Source organism: Xyrauchen texanus, chromosome 38, assembly GCF_025860055.1.
Source record: "Xyrauchen texanus isolate HMW12.3.18 chromosome 38, RBS_HiC_50CHRs, whole genome shotgun sequence".
Lineage (NCBI taxonomy): Eukaryota > Metazoa > Chordata > Actinopteri > Cypriniformes > Catostomidae > Xyrauchen > Xyrauchen texanus.
The window spans coordinates 21,768,440-21,796,159 of NC_068313.1; the positions used below are offsets into that span (position 1 = coordinate 21,768,440).

General features: G+C 39.3%; 1 protein-coding gene across 1 annotated transcript in view; it reads left to right on the forward strand.

Moving 5' to 3' along the window:
* The window catches only part of LOC127632213 (seizure protein 6 homolog), a 346,945-nt gene that overhangs the window by 212,684 nt on the left and 106,541 nt on the right, over window positions 1-27,720 (forward strand). Inside the window, exon 4 of the mRNA XM_052110822.1 lies at window positions 19,561-19,750. Coding sequence (XP_051966782.1) covers window positions 19,561-19,750 — 190 coding nt within the window. The remainder of the gene's footprint in view (window positions 1-19,560; window positions 19,751-27,720) is intronic.

A 27,720-nucleotide genomic window follows, 5' to 3' on the forward strand; every position in this document is an offset into this window, starting at 1 on the left:
TAAAGTTTCAATTGTTTGTTTTAAGTGTAAGTCAGTACAATGTTATGAGTGTATCAGTAAATCTACTTGAATCTCAATCGGAGAGAGAGAAAGAGACAAAAATAGAGAGGGAGAGATATAAATAAACTGACATATAAATAGGGAAAGATTCAGAGGAAGACAAATAGATTGAGGAAATGAGATACTGGCAGTTTCTGAGAAAAAGTCAAAGAGATGCATAGAGTTGGAGAGAAAGAGTAATATAAATGGAGATGAGAGAGATAAATAGTGAATAGTACAGTATTACTGTATTGCTAACTTGTGTAAATAGTGAAATTTAAACAGTTTAATTAATCATTTAGTGTTATTGTTAACGTTATTTATTTTCATTCTCAAGATTTAGAATACCATAAGTTAAATCAACTCTTTTTATTATTTTTTCCCCCCATAATATAGGCCTATAGAATATGAAGAACTGGTGGCATTTTTGCTCTGGGCCCACTTTAACCATTTTCACCATTTCATTTGTACCTTTTTGCCTTCTCTAGTTATTTTAAATGGTGCTATTGAGTGATACATTTTTTTCAAAAACTTTTTCATTAATTTTTTAACGTACAAAGAGTCCATGTAGATTTGCTGTTTGAGTGTAGCATGTCACGCCACTCGATATGTAAACTTCCCAAAAAACTACAGTATGTATATATGTAATGTTACCAGTGCTTTGGCAAAGTAAAACGTTTTTCTCATGCCAAAAAAGCTACACGAATCTTGAGAGAGGAAGAGAAATGGAAAGATGTACAGAGTAGGAGTGAGAAAGACAGAGTGAGAGAGAGATAGATTGAGTAATATAAACAGAGAAAGAGAGTGATTGAGAGTGGGAGAGGGATATAAAGTAATGTGAAGAGAGAGAGAGAGATGAGGGAGTCCATTACTCATCATCAGGCCTGCAGCTTCTCTTGCAGGACTCTTTTGTAGCGTGTTATTGTTGTGAGGGATTGGAAGTTTGTCCAGTGCGGCTGATGCAGGGTTTTTAGATGTTGAGAGTGCAGCGCTGTACTTTAGAAGCTTTTCAGGTGTGAGTATATTTGTGCCTGTGTGTACCTGTGTGTATGTGCTTTTTTTTTTGTGCTTTTTTTTTTTGCCTCGGCAGTTCAGCTATCAGCTCTCTGCAGCCCTCTCAGCTTCCTTTGATTTATTCTGTTGTGAGGGTGCTCCCTCTCTTTTGACTCGCTCTGCCCCCGGACTCCCAGATGTCACCCTTTTGGAAGATTCCAGCTGCAATTTTCTGCACCCTTTAAAATGCACATCTAGGCATGTTCACTCAGCCAAAAAGGGTGAATTGTTCAGTGAGAGAAAATTTAGACTAGTTTTTCAAGAGAGAGGTGCAAAGAAATGGGGGATAGCAAGTATGAACAGAAAATGGGACATCATTTCATTACTCAATTCATTTCATGTTACAAAAAGAAACTCTGAAGCTCTTGATTAATGGAAGGAAATGGGAAAAGGATACAATGAAGACAGAAGAGCTCAAGATGTTTATATACATTTGCAGACTTTACTGAATACTGAAAAATGAATAGGATGACACATCAATGTCAGTTGTTACAGAAAGACATTACATTAATACTGTAGTGGCGAATTCACTAAACAGACGTGCCACTTGCGCACAGTGTATCTCAGTTTAAAAGCCTGCATTTTATTCAGTAACAGTATTGTAGTTCATTAAATAGGCATCAAATAATGGAGAGGAGTGGTTCAACTGGCCATATATCCAGATGTGTTTTGTAATCAAGCTCACTTTCCTTACATTTTAAGGAGCCAATTCAGGTGCATGGTTCGCAATGGTGAAGTGATGTAGTATAGTCTCTGTGAAGTACAGTATGCCATATTGTGGAATCTGCTGCATGCTTCACAACCTAGCACTCAGAATGACCCGCATGATGGGAAAATGTTTGGGCACATTTGTGCAATTACCTAATTTGCCTAATTCCTTTAGCTAGTCAGGAATTGAAATAATGCAGACTGAAAGTATAATACACAATACTACATACATTTTCTAAGAACATTTGCTTTATATTTTTCTAAACTGTGCAAGTTATTTTTCTGATTGATTAATTAAAGGTTTGGTCTGTGGTGCCTCAGATTTTGATGGCGTATAATATTGTTGATTGATTTATGAGTTGTTTTTAAAGAATGGGTATTGGTTGGTGAATTTGCACAGCTTGCAGTCTGTTGTTTTTGGATTAAGTACAGCAGTTGAATTGATTGCGTTCCTCACCGTGCGCAGAACCTTTCGGCCTGATGGTGGAAAAGGTCTTAATTGGCTGTTTCTATTATCATGAGCAAACCTAGACCGAACATTAGCCACTTAATGTGAGCTTTGTGGAAGATGATATTTCCTATTAATAGACCTAAATTCAGTTTAAAAAATATTTAAAAGACATTGCATTACATTGACATATTACATACAATTTTTGTTATTAAAGACTCTTTCAAATGCAATTATAGTGTGGGATAACAAATGGACCATCAAAGGGTGGGAAATGCCTGCTAGTCCAACAACAAAACAAACACCAAACCAGCAGTAACCAGCATAAACCAGCATTAATTTCCATGCTATTGCAAATTGGATTTCAGTAGGGATGTGTAGAATTGAATTCAGTGACAGACATTTGAATTCTGCAGAAACCTGTGGCACTTACATTGGGGTTCTATGGGCACAGTTTCCATGTGGTCATAGCCAATACTCTCACAGGCATACAAATACACTAAATTATCTTCACAGGTAGCAGTGTGCAAGTAACTCATCACTTCAATCAAACAAAATTACAGATTTGTTTTCTAGAGAGAATATGAACACATTTCATGTAAGAAGAACAGATGACAGTGTTCCTAGCTGTACTGCCTAGTGTCATGATTATAAATGTTCCCTTTTTTCTCAGGCAGACAAAGCTAATGGAGAAAGAAAATCAATATTTCAGTGAAATGTCAGCTTTTACTTGTCTTTGTGGGATGCTCAGACCATTAATCTTTAAGGAGTGATTGGTTACAGTATATGCAACATAATGTAGTCAGTTGTTATATGCTCAATATATTTTTTAATGGTTTCTAAATGGTAACAAAAAGTATTTAGGAATATTCCACGTTCAATACAAGCTAAGCTTAATCGACAATATTTGTGGCAAAAATGTATTTCAGCTTGTCCATCCTTTTCTTAAAAGAAAAAATAAAATAAAGTAAAAATCGAGGTTACATTCAGGCACTTACAATGGAACTAAATAGGGCCAGTTTTTTGGAGGTTTTAAAGGAAAAATTAGAAGCTTATCCTTTTACAAAAGCACTTAGATGTATTTTATCCCTGTCTGTCGCTCACTTCGACGTTGTGTCGAAGAAGCGACACTAGGGGTCTCTCTTGAGCGCCGAATATACCTCTGATCTATGAAAAAATTTGCACGGCATCTAGATTGGTTCGCAGCGGTAGACCTGAAGAATGCGTACTGCCACGTCTCAATATTGCTTCAACATCGACCGTTTGCGTTTGACGGCCAGGCGTATCAGTACAAGGTCCTCCCCTTCGTCATGTTCCTGTCCCCTCACGTCGCGAAGGCTCCGAGAAGCCGGCATCTGCATACCCAACTACCACTCCCGAAATTTACTATGCGCCCACAGGAACCAGGTGCTCAAGCAACTCAGCCGCTTAGGGCTTCAGGTCAACTGTGAAAAGAGTAATCTCGCCCCGGTTCAGAGTATCTCTTTTCTTGGCATGGAGTTAAACTCAGTCTCAATGTCAGCGCGCCTCACCAACGACTGAGCGCAGTCAGTGCTGGAATGCCTCGCCGCCTTCAGGCCAGGCACTGCGGTCCCTTTAAAAATTTTCCAGAGGCTCCTGGGGAATATGGCGTCCTCCGCGGCGGTTGCGCCACTGGGGTTGATGCATATGAGACCGCTTCAGCACTGGCTCCAGACTTGAGTCCCGAGACGAGCATGGCGCCGCGGCACGCACCGTGTGATGGTCACCCCTGCCTGCCGCCAAACATTCAAACTTGGACAGACCTCTGCTTTCTGCGGGCAGGAGTCCCCTTGCAGCAGGTTTCTCGACGCGTCCTGGTCACGACCGACGCCTCCAAATTGGGTTGGGGCGCAGTGTGCAACGGGCACGCAGCCGCGGGCCGTTGGAAAGGGGCCCCGCTGCGCTGGCACATCAACTGCCTAGAGTTGTTGACTGTATTCTTTGCCCTGCAGAGGTTTCTCCTGCTGGTTCAGGGCAAACATGTCTTGATCAGATCAGACAGCACCACCGCGGTAGCATAAATAAATTGCCAAGGCGGAGTATGCTCCCGCCACATGTCACAACTCGCCCGTCGTCTCCTCCTATGGAGCAGCAGCGTCTCAAGTCGCTTTCTGCCACTCACATCCCCGGCAACCTCAATGTGGTGGCGGATGCGCTATCACGACAACGCTTGCCCAGTGGAGAGTGGAGGCGTCACCCCCAGTCGGTCCAGCTGATTTGGGAACGGTTCGGCAAGGCTCAGGTAGACCTGTTCGCCTCCCAAGAGACCTCCCACTGCCCGCTCTGGTATGCCCGAACAGAGGCTCCGCTCGGGGCAGACGCACTGGCAGACAGCTGGCCCACGGGGCTCAAGTACGCATTTTATGTATTTTACGTGTCCTCCCTGACAACTTTATGAGGCATTGGGGAAGGGTACGTGCATAGGCTCAGCACATGACGTGATTTAATTTGGACCCTTAGTGTCGCTTCTTTGACACAACGTCGAAGTGAGTGACAGACGGGGAACGTCTAGGTTATGGACTTATCCTCCATTCCCTGATGGAGGGAACGAGACGTTGTGTGGGTGAACAGATGTATTTCCCACCTTTATACCCGCGGGACATGCAAATTCTGTCTGCCAACTTTCTGCCTATTTTCATAGATCATAGGTATATTCGGCACCCAAGAGAGACCCCTAGTGTCGCTTCTTCTACACAACGTCTCGTTCCCTCCATCAGGGAATAGAGGTTACATCCGTAACCTAGACGTTTTGGGGTTTGTTGGCATTGGCTAAAACTTTACACAGAAGAGGTTAGTAAAAATCATGTTAACACCTATTGTTTATGTTTTGTGGCTATACTTTTAAAATAGTGAGTATTTTAACGTAAAAAAATTGGCCCCCATTCACTTCCATTGTAAGAGCTACACTGTAACCCAGATTTTTGCTTTTTTTTTAAGAAAATTAGGGGCAAGTCAAAATAAATGTTTTTGTTGTCAACTGATTTTAACTTGTATTGAACCCAGAATATTAATTTTATTGATATGTTAAGAAATGATATGAGCAGTAAATTTCAAGTGATTTCCTTTAAATCTCGAAAGTGGTTGTCAGAATCATCTATTTATTGTTCTTGTCAGAGAAATTTAAAATACCATAATGTTTATATATTCTTAATTCCCTTTTAAATTCCTTGCTTTCATGTTGAAATAAGGGGCAATTCAGGTGTGAACAGAGAGAGAAAATGTATTCTTATGTTTATAAAGCTCAACCAGATAGACAGTGTGGTTGTTAAATGAACCACATGAAGTAAAATGATAAGAGGATGATTTATCTTCAGGGAATTCAGTTGAATTGATTGCGTTCCTCACCGTGCGCAGAACCTTTCGGCCTGATGGTGGAAAAGGTCTTAATTGGCTGTTTCTATTATCATGAGCAAACCTAGACCAAACATTAGCCACTTAATGTGAGCTTTGTGGAAGATGATATTTCCTATTAATAGACCTAAATTCAGTTTAAAAAATATTTAAAAGACATTGCATTACATTGACATATTACATACAATTTTTGTTATTAAAGACTCTTTCAAATGCAATTATAGTGTGGGTTAACAAATGGACCATCAAAGGGTGGGAAATGCCTGCTAGTCCAACAACAAAACAAACACCAAACCAGCAGTAACCAGCATAAACCAGCATTAATTTCCATGCTATTGCAAATTGGATTTCAGTAGGGATGTGTAGAATTGAATTCAGTGACAGACATTTGAATTCTGCAGAAACCTGTGGCACTTACATTGGGGTTCTATGGGCACAGTTTCCATGTGGTCATAGCCAATACTCTCACAGGCATACAAATACACTAAATTATCTTCACAGGTAGCAGTGGGCAAGTAACTCATCACTTCAATCAAACAAAATTACAGATTTGTTTTCTAGAGAGAATATGAACACATTTCATGTAAGAAGAACAGATGACAGTGTTCCTAGCTGTACTGCCTAGTGTCATGATTATAAATGTTCCCTTTTTTCTCAGGCAGACAAAGCTAATGGAGAAAGAAAATCAATATTTCAGTGAAATGTCAGCTTTTACTTGTCTTTGTGGGATGCTCAGACCATTAATCTTTAAGGAGTGATTGGTGGCGGATGCGCTATCACGACAACGCTTGCCCAGTGGAGAGTGGAGGCGTCACCCCCAGTCGGTCCAGCTGATTTGGGAACGGTTCGGCAAGGCTCAGGTAGACCTGTTCGCCTCCCAAGAGACCTCCCACTGCCCGCTCTGGTATGCCCGAACAGAGGCTCCGCTCGGGGCAGACGCACTGGCAGACAGCTGGCCCACGGGGCTCAAGTACGCATTTTATGTATTTTACGTGTCCTCCCTGACAACTTTATGAGGCATTGGGGAAGGGTACGTGCATAGGCTCAGCACATGGCGTGATTTAAATTGGACCCTTAGTGTCGCTTCTTCGACACAACGTCGAAGTGAGTGACAGACGGGGAACGTCTAGGTTATGGACTTATCCTCCATTCCCTGATGGAGGGAACGAGACGTTGTGTGGGTGAACAGATGTATTTCCCACCTTTATACCCGCGGGACATGCAAATTCTGTCTGCCAACTTTCTGCCTATTTTCATAGATCATAGGTATATTCGGCACCCAAGAGAGACCCCTAGTGTCGCTTCTTCTACACAACGTCTCGTTCCCTCCATCAGGGAATGGAGGTTACATCCGTAACCTAGACGTTTTGGGGTTTGTTGGCATTAAGCCATTATGGCAACGAAGTTGTAAAATTGGCTAAAACTTTACACAGAAGAGGTTAGTAAAAATCATGTTAACACCTATTGTTTATGTTTTGTGGCTATACTTTTAAAATAGTGAGTATTTTAACGTAAAAAAATTGGCCCCCATTCACTTCCATTGTAAGAGCTACACTGTAACCCAGATTTTTGCTTTTTTTTTAAGAAAATTAGGGGCAAGTCAAAATAAATGTTTTTGTTGTCAACTGATTTTAACTTGTATTGAACCCAGAATATTAATTTTATTGATATGTTAAGAAATGATATGAGCAGTAAATTTCAAGTGATTTCCTTTAAATCTCGAAAGTGGTTGTCAGAATGATCTATTTATTGTTCTTGTCCGAGAAAATTAAAATACCATAATGTTTATATATTCTTAATTCCCTTTTAAAAAAATTCCTTGCTTTCATGTTGAAATAAGGGGCAATTCAGGTGTGAACAGAGAGAGAAAATGTATTCTTATGTTTATAAAGCTCAACCAGATAGACAGTGTGGTTGTTAAATGAACCACATGAAGTAAAATGATAAGAGGATGATTTATCTTCATGGAAGCTTTAGAGGAAAAATATTTTTTAAATGAAAGAAAAATTGCTGCGTGAAGGACTTTTCTTGCTGACTAATGTCTCTAGAGATTCTTCAACAGTGGAATTGGAAATTCCCCAACATCTAATTGAAAAGATCTTCAACGCTGAGCTCAGTGCTACTCAATACTGTGTCCAAATTAACTCTCCATTCTTCTTTCTGTTTATAAAAATCATTATTCAACTTCCATAATAGACCACTCGTCCCAACACACCCTTATTTATACTCCATGGATAATCGCTATTTTTTTTTTTTCCATAACCCTGCCCTTGTTTTCATGTTGTCAAGATTTGCCTTCCTCTGCAATTTCCTTGCCGTTATTCAGCCGCATCGCATAAAACCAATTTCTGGTGCGGCGTGCAGGGGATTGTAGAGATAATGAAAAAGAGACTGACTGAGGTGAATGTTAAAACGAGATAAGCGTAGACATGGAGTGTATGTAAATGCTCCGTCGGTTGGAAGGCCAGCGTCACTCCCTCCCATGACTCTTTGTTCTTGCCACACGTCCAGAACAACAGCAGGGTAATTGGATGCTGATAAAGTCTGTGACATTAGTGTGTGTGGTACATATTACCAGAATGAAGAGACTTGTATTGGCAGAGCTGGACAGTCAATAAACTAGAGGGCTTTGATGGCCCATATACAGTAGGTTGGTTAAGAACCACATTACTAGGTGATGGCAAAATTGTTGCCAATTGCTTATGAATTTAATGCAATTTCAGTCAGGATTACTTCCGTCAAATGAATAGGCTACTTGACTTGAATATCTGAATGATTACTTTAATCACTTATAGGCAATTAAAGCAATCTATTTATGTTGGTGGTAAGGTTCTGTTCTGGGAAAACTCTCTACCATCCATGCTGCCGTGCATGGTCAGAGCAGGGAATGCAGAGAAAAGATCCTGCAGAATTATTACAACATTGTTCTATTTTGTAAACATTCTGACAGTGCAATGACCTGAACTAATGCTTTGCTTGATTTCTTTAATTGCTTAGAGGTTGTTCTTTCATATCTAGAGATTAAAGCAGTTTTCAATAATAGTAAAGCTTATTCGTCAGCATTTGGGGCATAATGTTTATTGCCACAAAAATGTGTGTCATCTTGTCCCTACTTTTATAAAACAAAACAAAAAACTGGGATACAGGGAGGCACTTTCAATGGAATTTGATTTAAATGTGATAAATTCGCTTCTTAACCTTTTCTGTGTAAAGTTATGTACAGTTTTACAACTTTGTTAACATGAAGACGTAACGCTGTAAACAGTAAAACCACTGTAACAATGACAATTTAAAGAACTTTACAGCTCAAATATTACATGTTTTAACAGAGGAATTAAGTGAAGTGCCTTTTATAAAATATAAACTTTTGCATTTTATACCCTCCAAAAACTGGCCCCATTCACATCCACTGCAAGGGCTTCACTGAAACCTCACGTTTTAAACAAAAGAAGCAATGAATCAAAATAACGTTTGCAGAAATCACCATAATGCCATAAATGCTGATGACTGAGCTTAACTTGTATTGAACCCTGTATATTGCTTTAAGGGTAATAAAAATAGAAATAGAGAGACAATATGTTGGTATACCATAAAAATCACTGCTCAGATAATTTGGTTTTGGAAGAATTTAATGAGAAATGTTTAAAATTCATATTGAAATCTCTGACATTTGATTGCAGACTTTGGTATCTTGGCAAGTCAGAGCACAGTTCGAGACGTTGTTGAGATCTCTTCTGAATCTCAAGCGGAGACACATTACTAGGGCCTGATTCTCAGGAGAAAGATTCGAGAAGTAAAATTCTACTTTGGCTCTCAAATAACTTTGGCTCTTCAATTCTCTGTTTATTGTTGTCTAGGAGAATCTAAAGTTATTTAAAAATAATAATTCCTACCTGTATTTTTATTTCTCTGCTCAACTGAAATTAATGCCGGCATCTTTATGTTCAACGTGTCCTCCCTTGGCAGGCCAGAGCTTTGAAGATCTTCTGAAGAACATCCGTATTCATAGTGCAGATTCATTGTGGATTATTCAAGAGCTCAAAATAAAATGAAAAATTTTATATTTTTATATGCTGCTTTAGAGGAGCATATAAAAATATGCTACAGCAATATGCTGCTTTAGAGGAGAAGGTCATGCAAATGACATGTCTGATAATATGAGACACAATGGTACATAAACCAGACAATGCTAGTCTTTCTTCAATAATGTGTGAGGTGGAGAGGTGAGAGAGATAAGGGCTGTCAGAACTGGAGTCCATCTGTGGATTTTCACTGTCAGATGGATTGCCCAGGTATGGCCCTTCCAGATGGTACAGATGGGTCTCTTCATCTCTTCTGCATTCGAGGCACTCCTAAAAATAATACCAACACCCTGATCTCTCTGGGTGACCCTCTCTGCGAGCAGGATGAATCTCTCTCGCTCTTTCCCATCCTGTTTCAAACCATTCACACCTATGGCCCAGATCTGTAGAGTGTAAGGGGTTGTTCAGACCGAAAACATTCTTCCACAAAACAAAAAGCAGAAATCTTGAGTTGTTGAAGTTCTTTTTTAAACACTTTGTACGTATGATCAAACCAGTGTGATCACTTTAGGCTGGTCCCTGAGGCATGAGATCAAATCGGTGTAATCTGTATTCACCACATTGTTTGAACTGGCATTGAAGCTGTTGTCAGCCACACAATATTTAAATTTTTTTTGTTACCAACTTTAAAATAATAACAGAATTACTAGGATAAAAATTTATAGCTGTTGCTATTTTGACTTGGCTGTGTTAATACAGCTTTTAATTTCTTTAATTGACTTTTTTTTTATCAAACAAAGAACGTGATGGGTAACTAGTTAGTGCACTTGAGCTTTCTCCCAGTTCATCCATCATTCATTTTCACCACTTCTAGGGAAACAAATGGAAGGGCTACTTTCATATAACCATCTTTGCTATAGCAGACTCAGAATCCAATGCAGAATCCAATGCAGCATTGCAATGTAAATAACATGGCTGTGGACTTCTCGATTGCATCTTATCATAATCAATCATTAAACATATTACAATCACATAATATGTTTATTAAAGTGTTAGTTCATCCAAAAATGCTCACCCTCATGCCATCCCAGATGTGTATGACCTTCTATCCTCTTTAGGTCCATACAATGCAAGTGAATGGGTGCCAACATTTTTAAGCTCCAAAATCCACATAATGGCAACATAAAAGTTCTCCAGATGACTCTTCTGAAGCGATATGGGTGAACTATCCCAGTAATATACAATCAGCCCTTTGTGCGTCTGCTGCAAAGTGTAATGTGATTGTAGTGTGTGTTTTTTTTTTAAATACATTATGTTGATTTCTGCAAAAGTTATTTTGATTCATTGCTTCTTTTGTTTAAAACGCGAGGTTTCAGTGAAGCCCTTAAAGTGGATGTGAATGGGGCCAGTTTTTGTAGTGTTTAAAATGCAAAAGTTTTAAGTTTAATTTTTATAAAAGGCACTTAAATTAGATACACAGTAAGTTCACTTTAAATAACTCACTCTAGGGGTATTAGTAAGTACAGTTAACTTGACACGGCATCTAAAAATGCAGCACTTCTGTGCAAGACACTGAAAAACAGCAATATGTGGCACAACAGTTAAGACATAAAAAAAAAAAAATGTTTGCTCTTAATTATAGGCTGTAATTAGCAGCCTAAATACAACCATGTCTTTTCTGCCACAACCCTTACCCCTCTAGCACTCTGCTTGGTCTCTCTTGGCTCTTGAGGAATGGACCCTGCTAATTAGAGAAGATTTCATTCATTCCACTCATCCCAGAAAAATGGAGCCATGGGAGTGGATGAACAGCATGCAGTAGGCATTGAAAGAAAGAGAAAGAGTCGCACCACAGAGGGCTTTTGGGGTTTTTCTATTCTTATACAGTAAAGGGAGAGAGAAAATATTTGGCTTTTACATGACTTGGATATGCATATGAGAGAAACACCCTGAGAATTCACCAAATACACAAGCACATCAATCAAACTCAAACAATACACATCAAGCCCTGCTTTTATAAACTTGGTTTATAATAAAACTGACACTTCAACACTTGCCTGACAATGGGAGAGAGACTCAGAGAGAGAGTGGGTGCAATTGGTGACCACTTTATATCATATCATGAATGTCATCTGATGTCCTTCATGTTGGGAGAGCTTCAGGCATGTGTGACCCACATAAGCAGTGATATGCATAGAAGTGAATGTCAAACTGTACTGAGACTTTTAATGTTGCAACAAAAACTTCTTCACTGTGGCATTTTCTGCCACTGCAAGTAGACACATTTAAGCTGCTTGTTGATGTGCTTGTTGATTTGTTTGTATAATTAAAAGGGTAATTCACCAAAAAAGAAAATGTTATCACTCTTGTTGTGTACAAGAGAGTTAAGGCCTCAATATTCTTCCGGAGATGTTCCTTTTCATTTTTCGTTCAGGGGTAAAAAGAAGTTCTAAACATCCAAGCAACGGTATACTGTTTCTGAACATTCAGACACCCACCACACCACTGTGGGAGGCGTTTAGAAGTGCATTTAAATACGAGGACTCTACATGTAAAGCCTTAACCAATGTGTTAAACTAAAATGTGTTTAATTACTTTATGCCTCATTCTATGAGTAGACTTCACATGAGGTCAGTAAAAGAAGCTGTTTTAATAACTCAATGATGGTTTAAAGTAACATATACTATGCAGTAGAACATATTTATTTTGTATTAACTTTGTATATATTGTGAATTCATGACGCTAATGCACTAGCACGCTATTCGTGGCCATTATTTGTGCCGGTTATGCTGTTATTGTGATTTATAATGACAATTATACAATTGCAAAGATAAGTCTATAAAAGTGATAAAGTTCAGAATAAAGACAAAAGAATAATCATGGGTATATATTACTTTAGACATATGTGTGAATGGCTTTCGCTGCAGATGTCACATGAGTAAATGGACACTTGAGAGTGTTTGAGGAGATTTGATTCCTTTAGTAGACTAATTAAACAAAAGTAAATCTCATGACATGGTCTTGGAAAATATCTCTAAGTGAACGATTGTACAGATGTAAGATGCACCAGGTCGCTAATAACTCTACATGCTGATGTGTTCTTGTTGACTCATTTTGACTCACTAAACAACAAAAAACATATTTTGTTCTAAATTACGTCACACCTGTTCGTTCTTCAATTTCGTAGGAAGTAAATCGAGGCCTTTAGAGAGAATGGTAGACAGGTTTAGAGAAAGACAAAGCCAGTGTTCTCATTAGCTTTAAGGCATTAGAGATGATTAAAGAAACTCTGAGGGACAGACAGCTACTGAAAGGACAACGCAGGCCTCGCACCTATTTTCTTCTTTCTTTCACTCTCTTTTTATCTTATCTTTTCTCTCACGTTTTTGTTCCATTTTTTTATGATCTTTTTGCCTTAAATTTATAGGACAGGGTAGATGAAATGGAAAAGTGTTGTGTCCCTGTGAACACAACAGTTACTAATATGTCCTCAGCATGTGCATTGTTACTATACTAGTATACACTACCACTACTCTGTCTCTGTCCTTTCTTTTTGGTTTACCTCTCTCACTCATATCTGCAATGGTGATCTCTGTCACCTGCAAACAAAGCTAGTTTATTTATGAGGCATCACCTCAATTGTTCTAAATGTTGTATTGCTGTAAACAGGAAATCCGATTTGGCACAGCACAGGAAGGAGAGTTGAAAGCTGGTCTTTTTTTCAAACTCAGTCGTAGCTGGAGGGGTTTTCTGCTAATTCTCTGTTAATGTGACACTGCATGCATTTCCAGATTAATTAACCATCCGCCTGCCCTCAGAGTGCTGATACAGTGACTGTATTTTAGTGTCTCTCATAGGCCACTTACACACTGCAGCTATATGCGATTGTCAATCTGTCTCTTAGTGCTTAAAGGGATAGTTTACCCAAAAATGTTTACCCTCATGCCATCCCATATGTGTATGACTTTCTTTCTTCTGCAGAACACAAAGATTTTTAGACAAATATCTCAGCTCTGTTGGTCCTCACAATGCAAGTGAATGGTGACCAGAACTTAAAAACAAATAAAGGCAGCATGAAACTAATCAATGCGACTCCAGTGGTTAAATACGCATCTCCTGAAGCAATATGATAGGTGTGGGTGAGAAACAGATCAATATTTATGTCCTGTTTTAATATCAATCTCCACCTTTGACCAGCTCCAACCAGGAGGTGGCTGAATATGAAAGAGAAAGTCAAATCAACACCAGAATGTGGAAGTGAAAATGTAAATTCACAGTTAAAAAAGGACTTAAATATGTATCTGTTTCTCACCCAAAGCAATCATATCTGTTCAGAAGATATGGATTTAATTACTGGAGTCTTATATATTACTTTTGTTCTGCCTCTTGGGACTTCAGAATTCTGGTCACCATTCACTTGCATTGTGAGGACCAACAGAGCTAAAATATTATTTTCTTTGAATTATTTAGTATTTTGCAGAAGACATAAAGTCATACTTACAGTATCTGGGAAGGCATGAGGGTGAGTAAATGATGAGAGAATTTAAATTTTTGGGTGAACTATTCCTTTAATGCCGTTTAATGCCCTTTAAACACACAGCATTCTACAACCACAGTAACTCCTGTAAAATTCAAGGAAATGATAACTCGTGACTGCCGCCAAGGATACCATATACCCCAGGACCCTCTAAAAGTGTTTCAGTGGAAATGCTGTCCTCCGCCTGCAGTTCAGAACTCCATCAGTTCAGCACTGACTGCGCACGCTCAATTGTGAGGCGCACTATCATCGAGACCAAGTCTAACTCTATGCCGATGAAAGAGATGCTCTGAACCGGGAAGAGCTTGCTCTTTATCCAGTTAACCCTTGCTCTTTATCCAGTTAACCCTTGCTCTTTATCCAGTTAACTAGACGACAGATGTGCGTGAGCACCAGGTCCCTGTGTGCACACAGCAACTCTCGAGAGTGCGCTAGATTCAGCCAGTCATCGAAGTAGTTGAGAATGTGGACACCCACATTCTCAACTAACGGGGCAAGAGCTGCCTCTGCAACCTTCGTGAAGATGCGAGGGGATGGAGACAGGGGAGGACCTTGTACTGATATGGCTGGCCATCTAAAGCAGACTGTAGGAAGGGTCTGTGTCGAGGTAGAGCTGAGATGTGAAAGTACGTATCCTTCAGGTCTATAACCGCAAACAGATGTTGATGCCGAACGCATGACAAAATGCACTTCTGCATCATCATCTTTAACGGGAGTCTGTGCTAAGCCCGGTTCAGAACTCGCAGGTCCAAGATTGACCACAACCCACCGTCTTTCTTGGCACAATGAAGTCAGGGCTGTATAACATCTCGGCTGGTGGGACAGGCTTTATCGTGTCCTTCTGCAGAAGGACCGCGATCTCTGCATGCAGGATGGCGGCATTCTCACCCTTCACCAAATTGAAGTGGACGGCGCTGAACCGGGACGGGCGCTTGGTGAACTGAATCATGTAGCCGAGTCCTAGCCAGCCACCGCGACGGGTTGAAAAGTGCTAGACACGCGTCCAAGCTCCGGGCGAGGGACACTGAGGGGACAATCACGTCTGATGTACCTGGCCTTGTTGTGGGGGGAGCTGAAAACGCCACGTCGAGGAGCTACATTTCATCCCAAGTTGGATGTGCTGAGGGGAAACTCAAAGCACTTACATTGCTCTGAGTACCTGGCACAGGGTGGGTCAGCAACAAAGAAGTAGGGCCTTTTTGGCCATCCTTGAGACTCGTCACAACTGGCTGGCTGGGGGTGTGGGTGTGGAGCAACCGGGCACACAAGCCCTGGCTGCGAGTGCTCGGTGCCCAGTCACCGTGACAATGGCGGTCGTGGGCATCAGCTTTGTGACCCAAGGCGAGAGGAAACCACTCTTTTTTATTACATTGTGGGTACCGTAGCCCGTCCGGGGTGTGTCAAACACAAAACAAATGGGAACACAAGATTCTCTTCCCGGCCCTCAACTGGGGGACAAAGTGGTCTGGTCACCAGCTCCGGGTTGTGGCTGACATCTCCCTCCCTGTGTCATCCATCTCAGGGGCACTTAGGAGCATTCTTTGGGGCCTTATCGTCAGACCGTGAGGCGGGTGGGTGTCAGCTTCCCACAGCGGGCTCCACGCCGGGGCCGAAGTCTCACCTTGTCTGGGGCAGAGCCGCCTGGGCTGTCACCATAGCAGGGAGATGCCCTCTGCGAACAGACAGGGTACGCACTCTTGAGCCACGCTGGGGTCTCTTTCTTCACCTCCGAGAACTGCTGGGCAAAGTTCTCATTAATAGGCTGATCTGGGAGATGGGTGTGTTCAGGAAGCGTGCCTTGTCAGCATCCATCATCTCGACCAGATTCTGCCATAGGTGGCGTTCCTGGACCACCAGGGTGGACACCGTCTGCCCGAGTACCTGCGCCGTGACCTTCATTGCCATCGAGGGTAGTGAGAGCTTACGAACTGGGGTGTCGGGTACGGAAAGATAAAGGTGTCCCGCGTGACCTTGTCAGTTCATCGTGCACTTCATCGTGCACAGAGCTGAAATAGTCTTTTAAAAATCTTAATTTGTGTTCTGAAGAAAGAAAGTCATGGACAGATGGCACAAGGGTGAGTAAATCAAAATTTGTGAATTATTTCTTTAGGTAGCACATGGGGGGCCACATTGTCCTCCATTAGAGATACAATGTGCAACATTGATTTAGTTCTTGTATCTTTTAAGCTGAGTAGTAGTTGTGTTCTCATTCACATGATACCACAATTTTCTGAAGTTTGTTACTGGTGGATACTTTTCTTTCTTTATAAAGGCAAAGCATAATTATAAATAATTTTATCATCTCTACTTTACTGGTATTATATTTAAAAAACTAACCCACTCAATATATATATATATATATATATATATATATATATATATATATATATATATATATATATATATATTATATATATTATTATTAGTACATAGTATTAATATATATATATATATATATATATGTGACATATATATATATATATATATATATATATATATATTATTAAAAATGTCACTGTTTGATTCTATTACATTAATACTTCTAAAGCTACTCAAGTTATTCAGCCAAAAGTAGTGAGAGGTTTTCTTGTTTCCTTGTTAATGTTGTTTGATTAATAGCCTTTATATGACATAGCCTACTGGACAGTGCTCAATAGCAGCGAACCCGCAATAGCACTCAAGCATTAGCCGCCTGTCTATCAAACAGCGCACAGCTACCGACGTCAGGAAATAAAAAGTTAATTTTTTATATTTCATCAAGATCAACCAACTAGTGGTGCAACCGATAAACATCTAGATCATTTTATTGCCCAGACCTATTGATAAAATTGCATTAATCTCTCACAGCAGCCCAATAATCTCAGTGATAGATAGTTAAATTACAGGCTACCTTATCTAGAATCTAGTAAGCAGAAATATGAAATTTACCTCGATATGTTTCTTCAAATTAGAGGCAGGATTAATGCTGATATATATAGCTTGAGCAAGTTAGACTCACATGACACGATCAAGCAATTGGCCTTTTTCACTGTGAAAAGCCCTTTCACTCTAAAGCATATGGGCCTTCTGGGCATGCTAGGACTGCAGAGATAATTTATGTTATTTCCCTTTATTCTAAACCTGTCTGTTGTGCTCTGAGTTAAAAAAAACAGCAAATGTTTTAATCAACACTGACCCTGAATAGCTCCACAACTGCACGTTTACATGCCAACATCTGCGTCTGACTGACAGTCATGTTTATGCAAGGGATTACATGTGTGGAGTAGGCGGTCGGGCCCAGTGCCAACGCAAATTGGATTATGGCGAGCAATATTCTGGAAACATTTTATTATCCAAGGGCTTTTAGTGTAATGTGATTACTTTGTAATGCACTTTTGTTTTATAGACTGCTTCAGCACATTGCAGCTCTAGCTTTATTAAGCGTGAATTTATTCCTGTAGTACACATCCTCAGGTTGTCACCTGTTGCCTTCGCAGCACTCAGGGGACTTGGATCCAATCTATGCGTGTTTGCAGCAAGCCCCATTTAAATTCCATAGCAATCATTCCTTATATACATATTTAAATGGGAAGCTACAGTTGTGCTTTTAAAGAGACTTTTCTGATAGTAACTTGAGACAGTGCCATTATTTTGTGCTGTAAGTCCGAGGTGTCTGAAGGTGTTACGTGTGTCTAGAATGAGGGCAATGCATACATGGCGAGGCGAGGCCTCATTAACCTGTCGTCACATCTGTGTCTAGCCAGGATCCGTCCTCAGGTCAGATTCATTTACCTGCGTCTGATGAAAGACACTTTCATTACTTGAGAAGAGCACCAGGGCACATTCCAGCTTATCCCAGATCAGGCAAAGTGGCACGACTTCACCACGGCGCGCAAGGTGAATACATCTGACGGTTGTAATTATAATTATTCCTCAGACACATTTTCTCGACTACCTCCATATCTCGACTACCTCCCACGCTGCTGAATTGGCTATTGGCTCTTGCAGTTGTTGCATGTGTTGTATAAAGGGGAAGACAAACAGAACTAGAAGTAATGGGAGGCTGTGTATCAGTGACAGGTGAGGATATGCTTGCTGGCTTTTGCAGACAAGAGTTTGACCATGGTGCAATTACCATGCCGCTTGGCAGACAGGTAGGCCAACATTATTATGAGTGCAGTAAGAGTGGCAGAATATGTCACCCTACCACCATCTCTGCATATTCGAAAAACAGTCTATCCTTCTGGTTCCAGCTGCACGCTTGGGCATTGTCTAAACTTTCCACGTAACATGCTCCTCGCCTGTACCCTGACCCTCTTTAAAGACAACATGAAATAATTTAATGAGAGAAAAATCTTTCTTTCCAATGTGGAAATATTTTGTGTTAAAAAAGGAAGTTTGGATGGTATGTATCAAAGGGCTAGCTCCTTTTGATAGCCAATAGGTTTTAGTTATGCCACAGCCATGAACTATTATTTGCACTTGTTAGATACTGGTGGTACAGAGTGCAACAATGCCTAGCCACATTTTCAGACAACTTTTTTTATTTTTAAATTCTTCTATAGAGATTTCATAAAATCCTTCATAAAAGAGTTCTTAGCCATGAACCAAACCAACCAGCTCTGATCGAGGTGCATAACATCATTACAAGCTTTGATTTGAAGCAGAATTTTTTTTTTTAAATCAGTCAAACAGACAAAGGTACAAGACTATGTACTTAACCTCTTTCATAAGGGAATGATCTACAGTCCCATGAAGGGGGTCTATTGATTTTAACATATACGTATTAACAAAATATTCATATATATGCAAATATATAAGTAGTTTTAAAGTGTAGGGAGAAAGACTTGATTGCATCATTCACAACACCTGTGGAAATGGGCTGTCACTACAGAGTTCTCAATTTTCAGATTAGTGTATTGTTTCCCTTAGGATTATGGGTAATGTAGTTCTGCACCATGAAGTCCGGTATTAAACATGATTTTTTTTTTAATTAAGTTGAAATAATGTTGACTGATGTCTAAAACAAAAACATATACCATTGATTAATAACCTTTTTAGCTCATGGTAGGTCTGTCTTTAAAAAAATTTAAGTTATTGTTAAAAATCAATCTATGGAGAAAATGAATGGGAATTTTACTTCCAGAACCAGACCAATTGAGCTCTTTTTAGTCTATAACCTGTTCTGTGACATTGGTTTGACTTTACTCTATGCTCAATTTATATGTTCACCAGAGAAAACAGAATTAGGCTATTTTATTTTATAGTGAAGCCATGGTTCTGCTTTTGCTTACATTAGATGGCCTCAGATTTAATAAACATGGGCCAAAAGCCACAAAAGTATCATGCCATATTTAACCGTGTCCCTGATCACTCTTTTTTTACTCTCTTTGAATATTAAGGTGATGAATGTAAGCCTGGCTGAAGGTGACGTTGTCAGATTTGAAGACCTGGGTAGCTGGGAGCCTTATGTGCTGGCCAACGAGTCTATCTTGTTGAAGGGTCTGGTGGTACGCAGCTGGAGCAACCAAATCTCCATCCATTACCGCAGCCGGCAGCCGCAGTCCAGCTTCTTGCTTCTGCGTTACCAAGGTGAGTCGTCCTACACTTCAACCTCTAAGCAGCTGCTTAATCCACTTCCTACTAATTGTGCTTGTGCCAGTGTCTCAGGTTGGCACAGATCCAGCACGCTAGAGAAACCTGTTTATGAGTGTACACTTAATGATTAGATTGGCACGAACGATTAGGACTCTGTGAGTAGGGAGCTCTCAATCATTGCTTGCTATTAGGAGAGACTCTCTGCGCACTGAAGGGGAAACACTCCTTGTTATCTCATGTTAACATAATATGCTCATGTTCTCCTGAAAATGACAGCTGCTGTCAATAGGCCGCATAATTGACTTGGATAATTCTCTGCTAATAGTATTTTAACAGAGTCATCAAAGGGAGATTGGCACAACAGAAAAGGTTACAGAACGCTGATGTGTCCCTCCCCACATAGCAAAGTTTTCTCCTTCATCGCTCAGGGTGAGAAAATGACAAATGACTGTATACAGACAAATTCTTTTGTCTCTGGGAGCTAATGAACTGTGGCAGGTTTGCAGTGCAGTAATATCATTTTGTGAATCCTTAATATGCCTGTTGAATAACAAAGTCATTTACTCTCAGCCACTCTCTCTCGCTCTTCGTCTGAGTTTTTCTCTGCCTTTTTGGGTCTATGGGGTGGTAATTGGTGGTGTACAGCCTTCTAAATGCTACTGAGTGAAGCCTTAGCCATCCTCTATTAGACTCATTGCAATCATCCACAGGAGCCAGGCAGCACATATTTCATAATAGCTTTCTGTTTCTCTATAAAACTTCCAGTTACTTCACTCGGAAGGCCCTGTTTCGAGTTCAATTTATTGTGCTCCATCCGTTATGCTGGGTGGATGTGCACAAGCAAGAGGAGCTAATTTTGCCACTGGGTTTTACACTTGCCATGGCAATGATATAAATGGACAGCAGTAAGGAAAAGAAGCAAGCAGGGATTCTGGTATACTGTAAATACATATTGCAATATATAGCAACAGGATAGTTCCTCTTTGAGTTAATAGAAAACATTATGGTGCTCTTTATTTTGTGTAATCAGTGGTGACATGCTTTATTGCTCATGCATTATTTTCATTGCAAACTCTCTTTTCACTATGAGAAAATAATTTTGGTAGTGCAGTGGAAAAGGGTTATTTGTGTGATGTTTTTATTTGAATATCTGTTTTAACATAGCCATGTTAGGCATGTCTAGAAACAAAATTGGCTGCATTTCAGCATGGGTGAGCAAATTGTTGGTTTCCTTCTTTTGATCGCCTCGGCTTTCACTATGGCATTGTCTATAGCTTGCGTTTGATTCTGAGGGAAGTGGTGTTGTTATTCCTAGAGACATTTGAAAGTTTTTTGCCATCACAGGGAATCTGAGAGCACAGCAAATAGTAACATTTTGACCAAACATTATTAGGATATTATTAAAAATTCTGCTTACATCCATAGAATTCTGTCATTTTCTGTCATTGGCCTTTTCTCAAAGATCAGAGATGTCTGGGTTCCCAAGGGTTCATCGACGCAACTTCGAGTGAGTGACTGATAGGGAACTGTTGACATTTTAGTCATATTTTAGTAACATTTTGTCATATTGACCTTTTAGTCACTGAACACTGTAAACATTTTAGCCATAAAAGTATTATTGATAAGCATTTGTATAACTTGTCTATCCAAAACCTATATATATATATATATATATATATATATATATATATATATATACACACACACACATTTTATTGTTGTTGTCATTTTAGTGTTATTTTTCACATAAGATTGATATTATCATGATGATCTCATCAATGATGCAACACTTGCAACACTTGCAAGCTGCAGACAGCGTGGGTGAGAGACCCTTAGGGGGTGAGGGAACTTTAAATCTCTCCCGGTCTCGACTCCCGCTAAGATTGGGTCTCTTCCGCGACTGGTTGAAGCAGCTCTGACTGCACAGAGAATGACAGTTTTGAAGTTTGTGCTTATTTACATGTCACGCTCAAGTAATATTTGAACTTTAATTAAGGATGAAATAAAGATATATCGCCAAGCTGTGATCTGTGTTTCTATCAGACACAGATAAGTTAAAATGTGCCGCAGCATTATGCAGAACCACAAAACGGTGCCGCGATATGCAGAAGAGGACAGAGATAACCAATGACAATCCACCGAGTGCAACGTTTTTTAGTGTTTTCCATGAATACACCCACAAGAGTTTTGCAGACAGACGGAGGCAGCATGAAATTTGAAGGAGGTGGCCGCCTAGTAATTCTCTATGCAGGAAAAACCCTGCCATAGCAAGGGAGACAGCAGTAGCAGTCATAAACCACGTATTCCGCATTCACGTCTCTCAGTCGATGTAGTTTGTGGCAGAGGCACCCAATTTGTGAAAAAAAATTCATAGATTTCAATTTCTGAAAGTGAGAGAGAACTGTTTGAATGTGCTGCTTCTCTGTTGTTAAGGAAACTTTGGAAAAAAAAAAAACTTGGACCATTCATTTTTATTGAGGCCCACCCTAAAGTAATTTCCTGGTTACGGCCTGTGTGTGTGTGTGTGTGTGTGTGTGTGTGTGTGTGTGTGTGTGTGTCTAAGGGCACGAGGGGGAGAGAGACAGATCTCTGTGAATAATGCAAAAGGAACTAATGTCGAATAAAAATAACCAAAACGTAAATGTCACAACTCATATCCATCCATGTGCCAGATAATGTTTATTTACAGCGCAATCTCTCACTGGAAACATGAATTCATGTACCATGCGGTGAAGTTTTGTATAACATTCAAAACACTACATGAATATTTGTAGTAGTTTACACATTTTTACAGGTATATCGAGGTATGAGCTAAATCCTAGAACAGTGCACAAAAATTCTAACCAATGAGGGAACAAATTGCTCACATTTAACTTTTATTAACACCGTTTTGGTCCAGTTTCAGAACAAATCAAGCAAGATACTGGTCTGAAAACGCCAGAGATGGGGGACTCGAGTTACATGACTTGACTCGAGTCAAATTTAAGGACTAGTGACTAGCTTGACTAAATGAAGAAAATTACTTGACTTGACTTTGACCTGAGAACCAGTGACTCGAGACTTGACTTTGACTTGAACTGAATGACTCGACAATGACTTCTTTATTATTATTATTATTTTCAATATCTTATTATAAACAGTAATGAAATGTGTTTAAAAAATATTGCGACAACAATTAATTCAGATGCAAAAATGTAAGCCCGCCAGCACCTCTGATCTGCATCTTCACAGTTTATGCTCACAATGCGCCAAAATGACAGATGATTGTCAAGTTCCCAAATAGGCTAATCTCCTTTGGATATAAAGATTTCGAATTGGACCGTGTGAATAAAACATTTATGAAAATATGCAACGCAAACTTATCTACTACAAACAACACAACCTCGAATTTCATCAGACATTTCAAAAACCACAAGGGAAGTTAAGTAAATAATTTCATTATCATTTTATTATCCAGAAAGATTAATATGTAAAATTACTGTTCAAATGTTTGTGGGTTGTCAGTAAATTAAAATTACTCATGATTAATCTCATGTTTTGTAGTGGGACACGTTTTAAATGACCCGACACTGCCTCTAAATGTGTGTGTGCCTTTTCTAAACCTTCTCATCACTCAACAATATACCATAAACATTTGTTGGCAATATCAAAACATAACAGGCAGATTTGAAGTCATAACACTTTATTTAAAACGTGGCAAGTAGTATAAAATATACGGAATGACTCGTGATGAAATCCAAGTGCTCTCATATGGCTTCTGAAGACTTTAACTAAAGCCCTTGAATGCAATACCTTTATGAATATTTTATATAAATGTATCACTGAAGGGAACTGATTGTATTCAAAAAAGTTTTGATGTCATTTTCTTTTCATCTTACCTCCGTATAATGCAGGGGTCAGGAACCTTTTTTCACTAAGGAGCCAATAAAATAAAAATGGATTAATGCATTTTTTCGAAAGAGCCATACCACAAACAAATTATTTACTATTTTAAAAAACAATAAGTTTTTCAATAAAATAAAATGTTTATATTGCCCATAGACAACTAAAAAACAAACGAATATGCAAATATTAATAGGTAACATGGAATTGAGTACACGTGTTTGTGCGAGTCTCCATAAAATATTTTTTTTTAATTTTACAATTGTTCATGAAAAATATAACTTCCCTTTTGGGCTGGGTGATGTGTAAAAAATACTTGCGATATCCGATTATATGGTCAATCCCCAAGGTCAGTGAATATTTTTGCTTGATTGATTTTGCTTTAAAAATGTAATTAATTTATTGAAACACGAAAAACTTAAACAAAATACATTCTAAATTCAAATTGCACTTTAAATTAAAAGTGCAATTAAATTAAGCAATTAAAAAAAGTGATTAAAGAATTTTATATATAACCACCTCCCCAAATACAAACATTTACCATCTCCAACGGCCCCATTTGCCATCACGGAAGCATCCGTCATGACACCAGATAAAAAATTACTAATAGCCTATATGAAGAGCTAAAGACAATTATAGATGTAAAAATAATTATAATAATCATCTTAATAAATAAGCCTAATAAATTCCCTTGTGTTCCCAATAAATGCTGCCAAATGTGTGTACTTATCGAAAGTGTGTGTATTGCGTTTGTTAATACAGTTAATGCTGCCTAAAGAAAATACTATAGAACTCAATTTTATGTTCTAGGCGAACGTGTCTTGTATTACTTTATGATTTAATCATTTTCGTCTTTGTTTTTTTAATACAAAGATACCTGTATATATTACTGAACCTGCAGAGTTGCGTTCACAATGTGTAAGAGTGAACTGCACCATCACAGCACCTCACGAGATGATCGGAGATCATTTGCAGCATTTTCATAGATGACATTATTCTTCCAAACAGTTTTTAGTTGAATGACTAAATGAATGAAACAGAGAAAAAGGAGTGATAACTCTTTACATGCGCTTGTTTCACGAGACAGGGTCCCGTTGCACACCTCAGAACAAACAGCGAATCAGACACGAGCGCTGATGGCTTTTCTTTTGTCTGTTTTTAAAAATACAATAAAGTGTGTTTCTTCAAGCGCATCTTTTTGACTAACAGAATTTGTTGTCATGTGTCATTCCGAGACGTCTTACATGTCATCCACCTGTTGTGGGTAGATGAGCAAAATTACTTGCATGATATACATTTGGACGAGGAGCTCGCAAACTGGATTGAGCCTCATTGCATTTTGCGGATGGCGGGTGCATTATCACACCCTGGGTGTAAAAAAATAAGAAAAAATAATGAACATTCATAACAATTAAGATCAATAGTTATTGGGAAATGAGGCCCAGAACTCATATGAATGTTGGAGAAGCTCTTTTATTGCACTCAGAGCTCACTGGTTGTGGTACAGTTCATAGGAAAAATCTGTTCCACTCATTTTTCCTCCATTTCCTCAGTCCAATGAGGCTTTCTTGATACTGTAGCCATGCTAGTTGATGTTCTGTTGCAGGTACATCAGGACTCCTCCCACTGAAACTTCCAGTGCCCTGTTTCTTGCTCTCTCATTGGCTGTAGGTCAACTCTGCTATTGTATTCAGTCAAAACATATTTCACACTGTACGATTTGGAATCGCAGACGGGTCCAGATATTTAACATTCTAGATATCTCGCTGCCATCGGCGACGCGTTGGCGATTCTCTCAAATCCCGTCTTTGATAGTTCATACATTGTGATCGTTGCTCACGGGAGCGAGCCCTGATTTGCCCACAATTTCAGGCTTCAGATTTGTCGGCGATCTCCACAAAACTGTCTGCGAGCGAAAATCTAGCTTAAAATCTTGTAGTGTAAACTCTACATAACACACAGTTCTAACACAACACTCTGAGCATAGCACCTGTCCTGTCTCAACGTTCAGACTGGCAGCCACCTGTGCAGTTTGATGGATGATAGACTCTCTAAATGGGAAACTCCTTCAGAGTATGTACATCAAAGATTTAGATCTCTCAATAATTCATATCAGAATGAAAGTATGCCATAGCCCACCCTTGCCACCCCCACTTCAAGTCTGTATAAAGGTTAAACTCAAACAGCACAACTGATGGAGTAAAGTTCAAAATAGACGGTGTGGATTCTGACTGGCCTTTTAACAGGTAATCACCCAATTCACTGCACTGCTCTCGCCCCACCACTGAAATGTCACAAGCTGAGATTGATCTATCTGTCTATAGAAAAGGATGAATCTATCTTTTGTTTCTCACAAATCGTCAAACCTCTACGGGCATTCTCTTCCTTCACACACACACACACACAGACACACACACACACACATACACACACACACACACACACACACACACACACACACACACACACACACACACACACACTGTTAATGCAGTGTTAAACTTGCCGGAAACAGCAAAGACTGCTGTATGGTTTAAACCAACTCATTTCATAATGTAAACATTCACCCTACTGAATATTCAACTACTTTTGAGGACGACTAGTAAAAATTAGTAGTCAAAAGAGTTGTCATGCAAGCATACATGTGCTGTGGTTAAACTGATTCTGAGAACAGCTTAGAGTGGGTATTATGAACTGAGGATTGGTGTGCTGCCCCAGCAAAAGCTCAGTTGTGCTGTGATAAACTCAGCTGATCTGAGCTGAGCCCAGCCATGCGTGGCTGCTGTGTACAGAGATGGCTGAGGAAGCTGCTGTAATATCCTCCACCCTGCCTCTCGCCCCTCCCAGTGGAGATTAACTCTGCAGGGCAAAGAATCACCTGCCGAGATACACGCTCTCACCCACTGACACACATCCTCAGTGAATGCAGGGCTCCACTTCTCTCTCTTTCTACTGTTAGTGTGTACTCTACGCTGATCTCTACATTTTAGGGATGTATACCTTGGTCATTTTAACTGCTTGAGATAAACCAGTGATGGGTGATAGAGTGAGTTCCGCCTATGTGCACCAGGGTCTGAAATAAACCAGGGTTCAGGGCAGCCCCAGCTTTTTTTAAATGTGGGGACAATCCAATGCAAACATTACTATTTTTTTTTAATCTGTTTTCTGACATTTGCCTCTGCAGACACTCTGTAATGACCTGCAGTTGTCAGAAATATATTCACTGTCTGAGAGACAAATTTATTGCCTTTTTAATATGGAGGACGAAACCTGCAAAAATAATAAATAAATAAATAAATGTAATAATAATTACTAAGTAATAAGTATTCCTGAATTTATTATTGTATGACTTTTTTCCTTTATTTATTATTTTCTCTATTTATTTTAATTCTTATTCTTTTGTTTTTGTAATCTTTTTATTTATGCATTCATTTATTTTTATATTTATTTATTCACACGTATTTATTCCCATATTTAAACATTCACACATTTATTTTTGTATTTATTCTTACATTTCTGTCTCTTGTATGATAATTATGTGGGCTGGTCCTGCTTACCATTGATTTATCGTTGATTGATGTGTGTGCTCAATTACTCTTGACTTGTTTTGATGTGACGTCAGGTCATAGCCAAATCTCGTGTAGCATTAATAAAAATGAAAAATAAAAATCACATATATCTAGTAAGTAGCGCAACTTAGCGAATGAAGTCGATAACCACGCATCAAATGACTGTTTAATTTAGAGTAGAGGTACTTATTGATGTTTTAGGAGAGCTGTATGGCGGTATGATTGTCAAAGCACATCCTGAATTGTAAGACTCTCTGCAAAATGTGTCCCTGCTTATTCAAAATATGTGCGAGTCAGAGGGTTCTAAGGTAGGACGTCCATTTTATAAGTACTATTGAGCTCTAAACCAATGATGCACAGGAGCTATGCAAGGACTGCCTCCCTCATTTCCATGTTGCACACAGAAAAGTCTAAATAAATACATGTATATATAAATAAATATATATGGGAATATATAAATATGGAAATAAATATATGTGGGAATAAATAAATATAAAAATAGATGAACACATA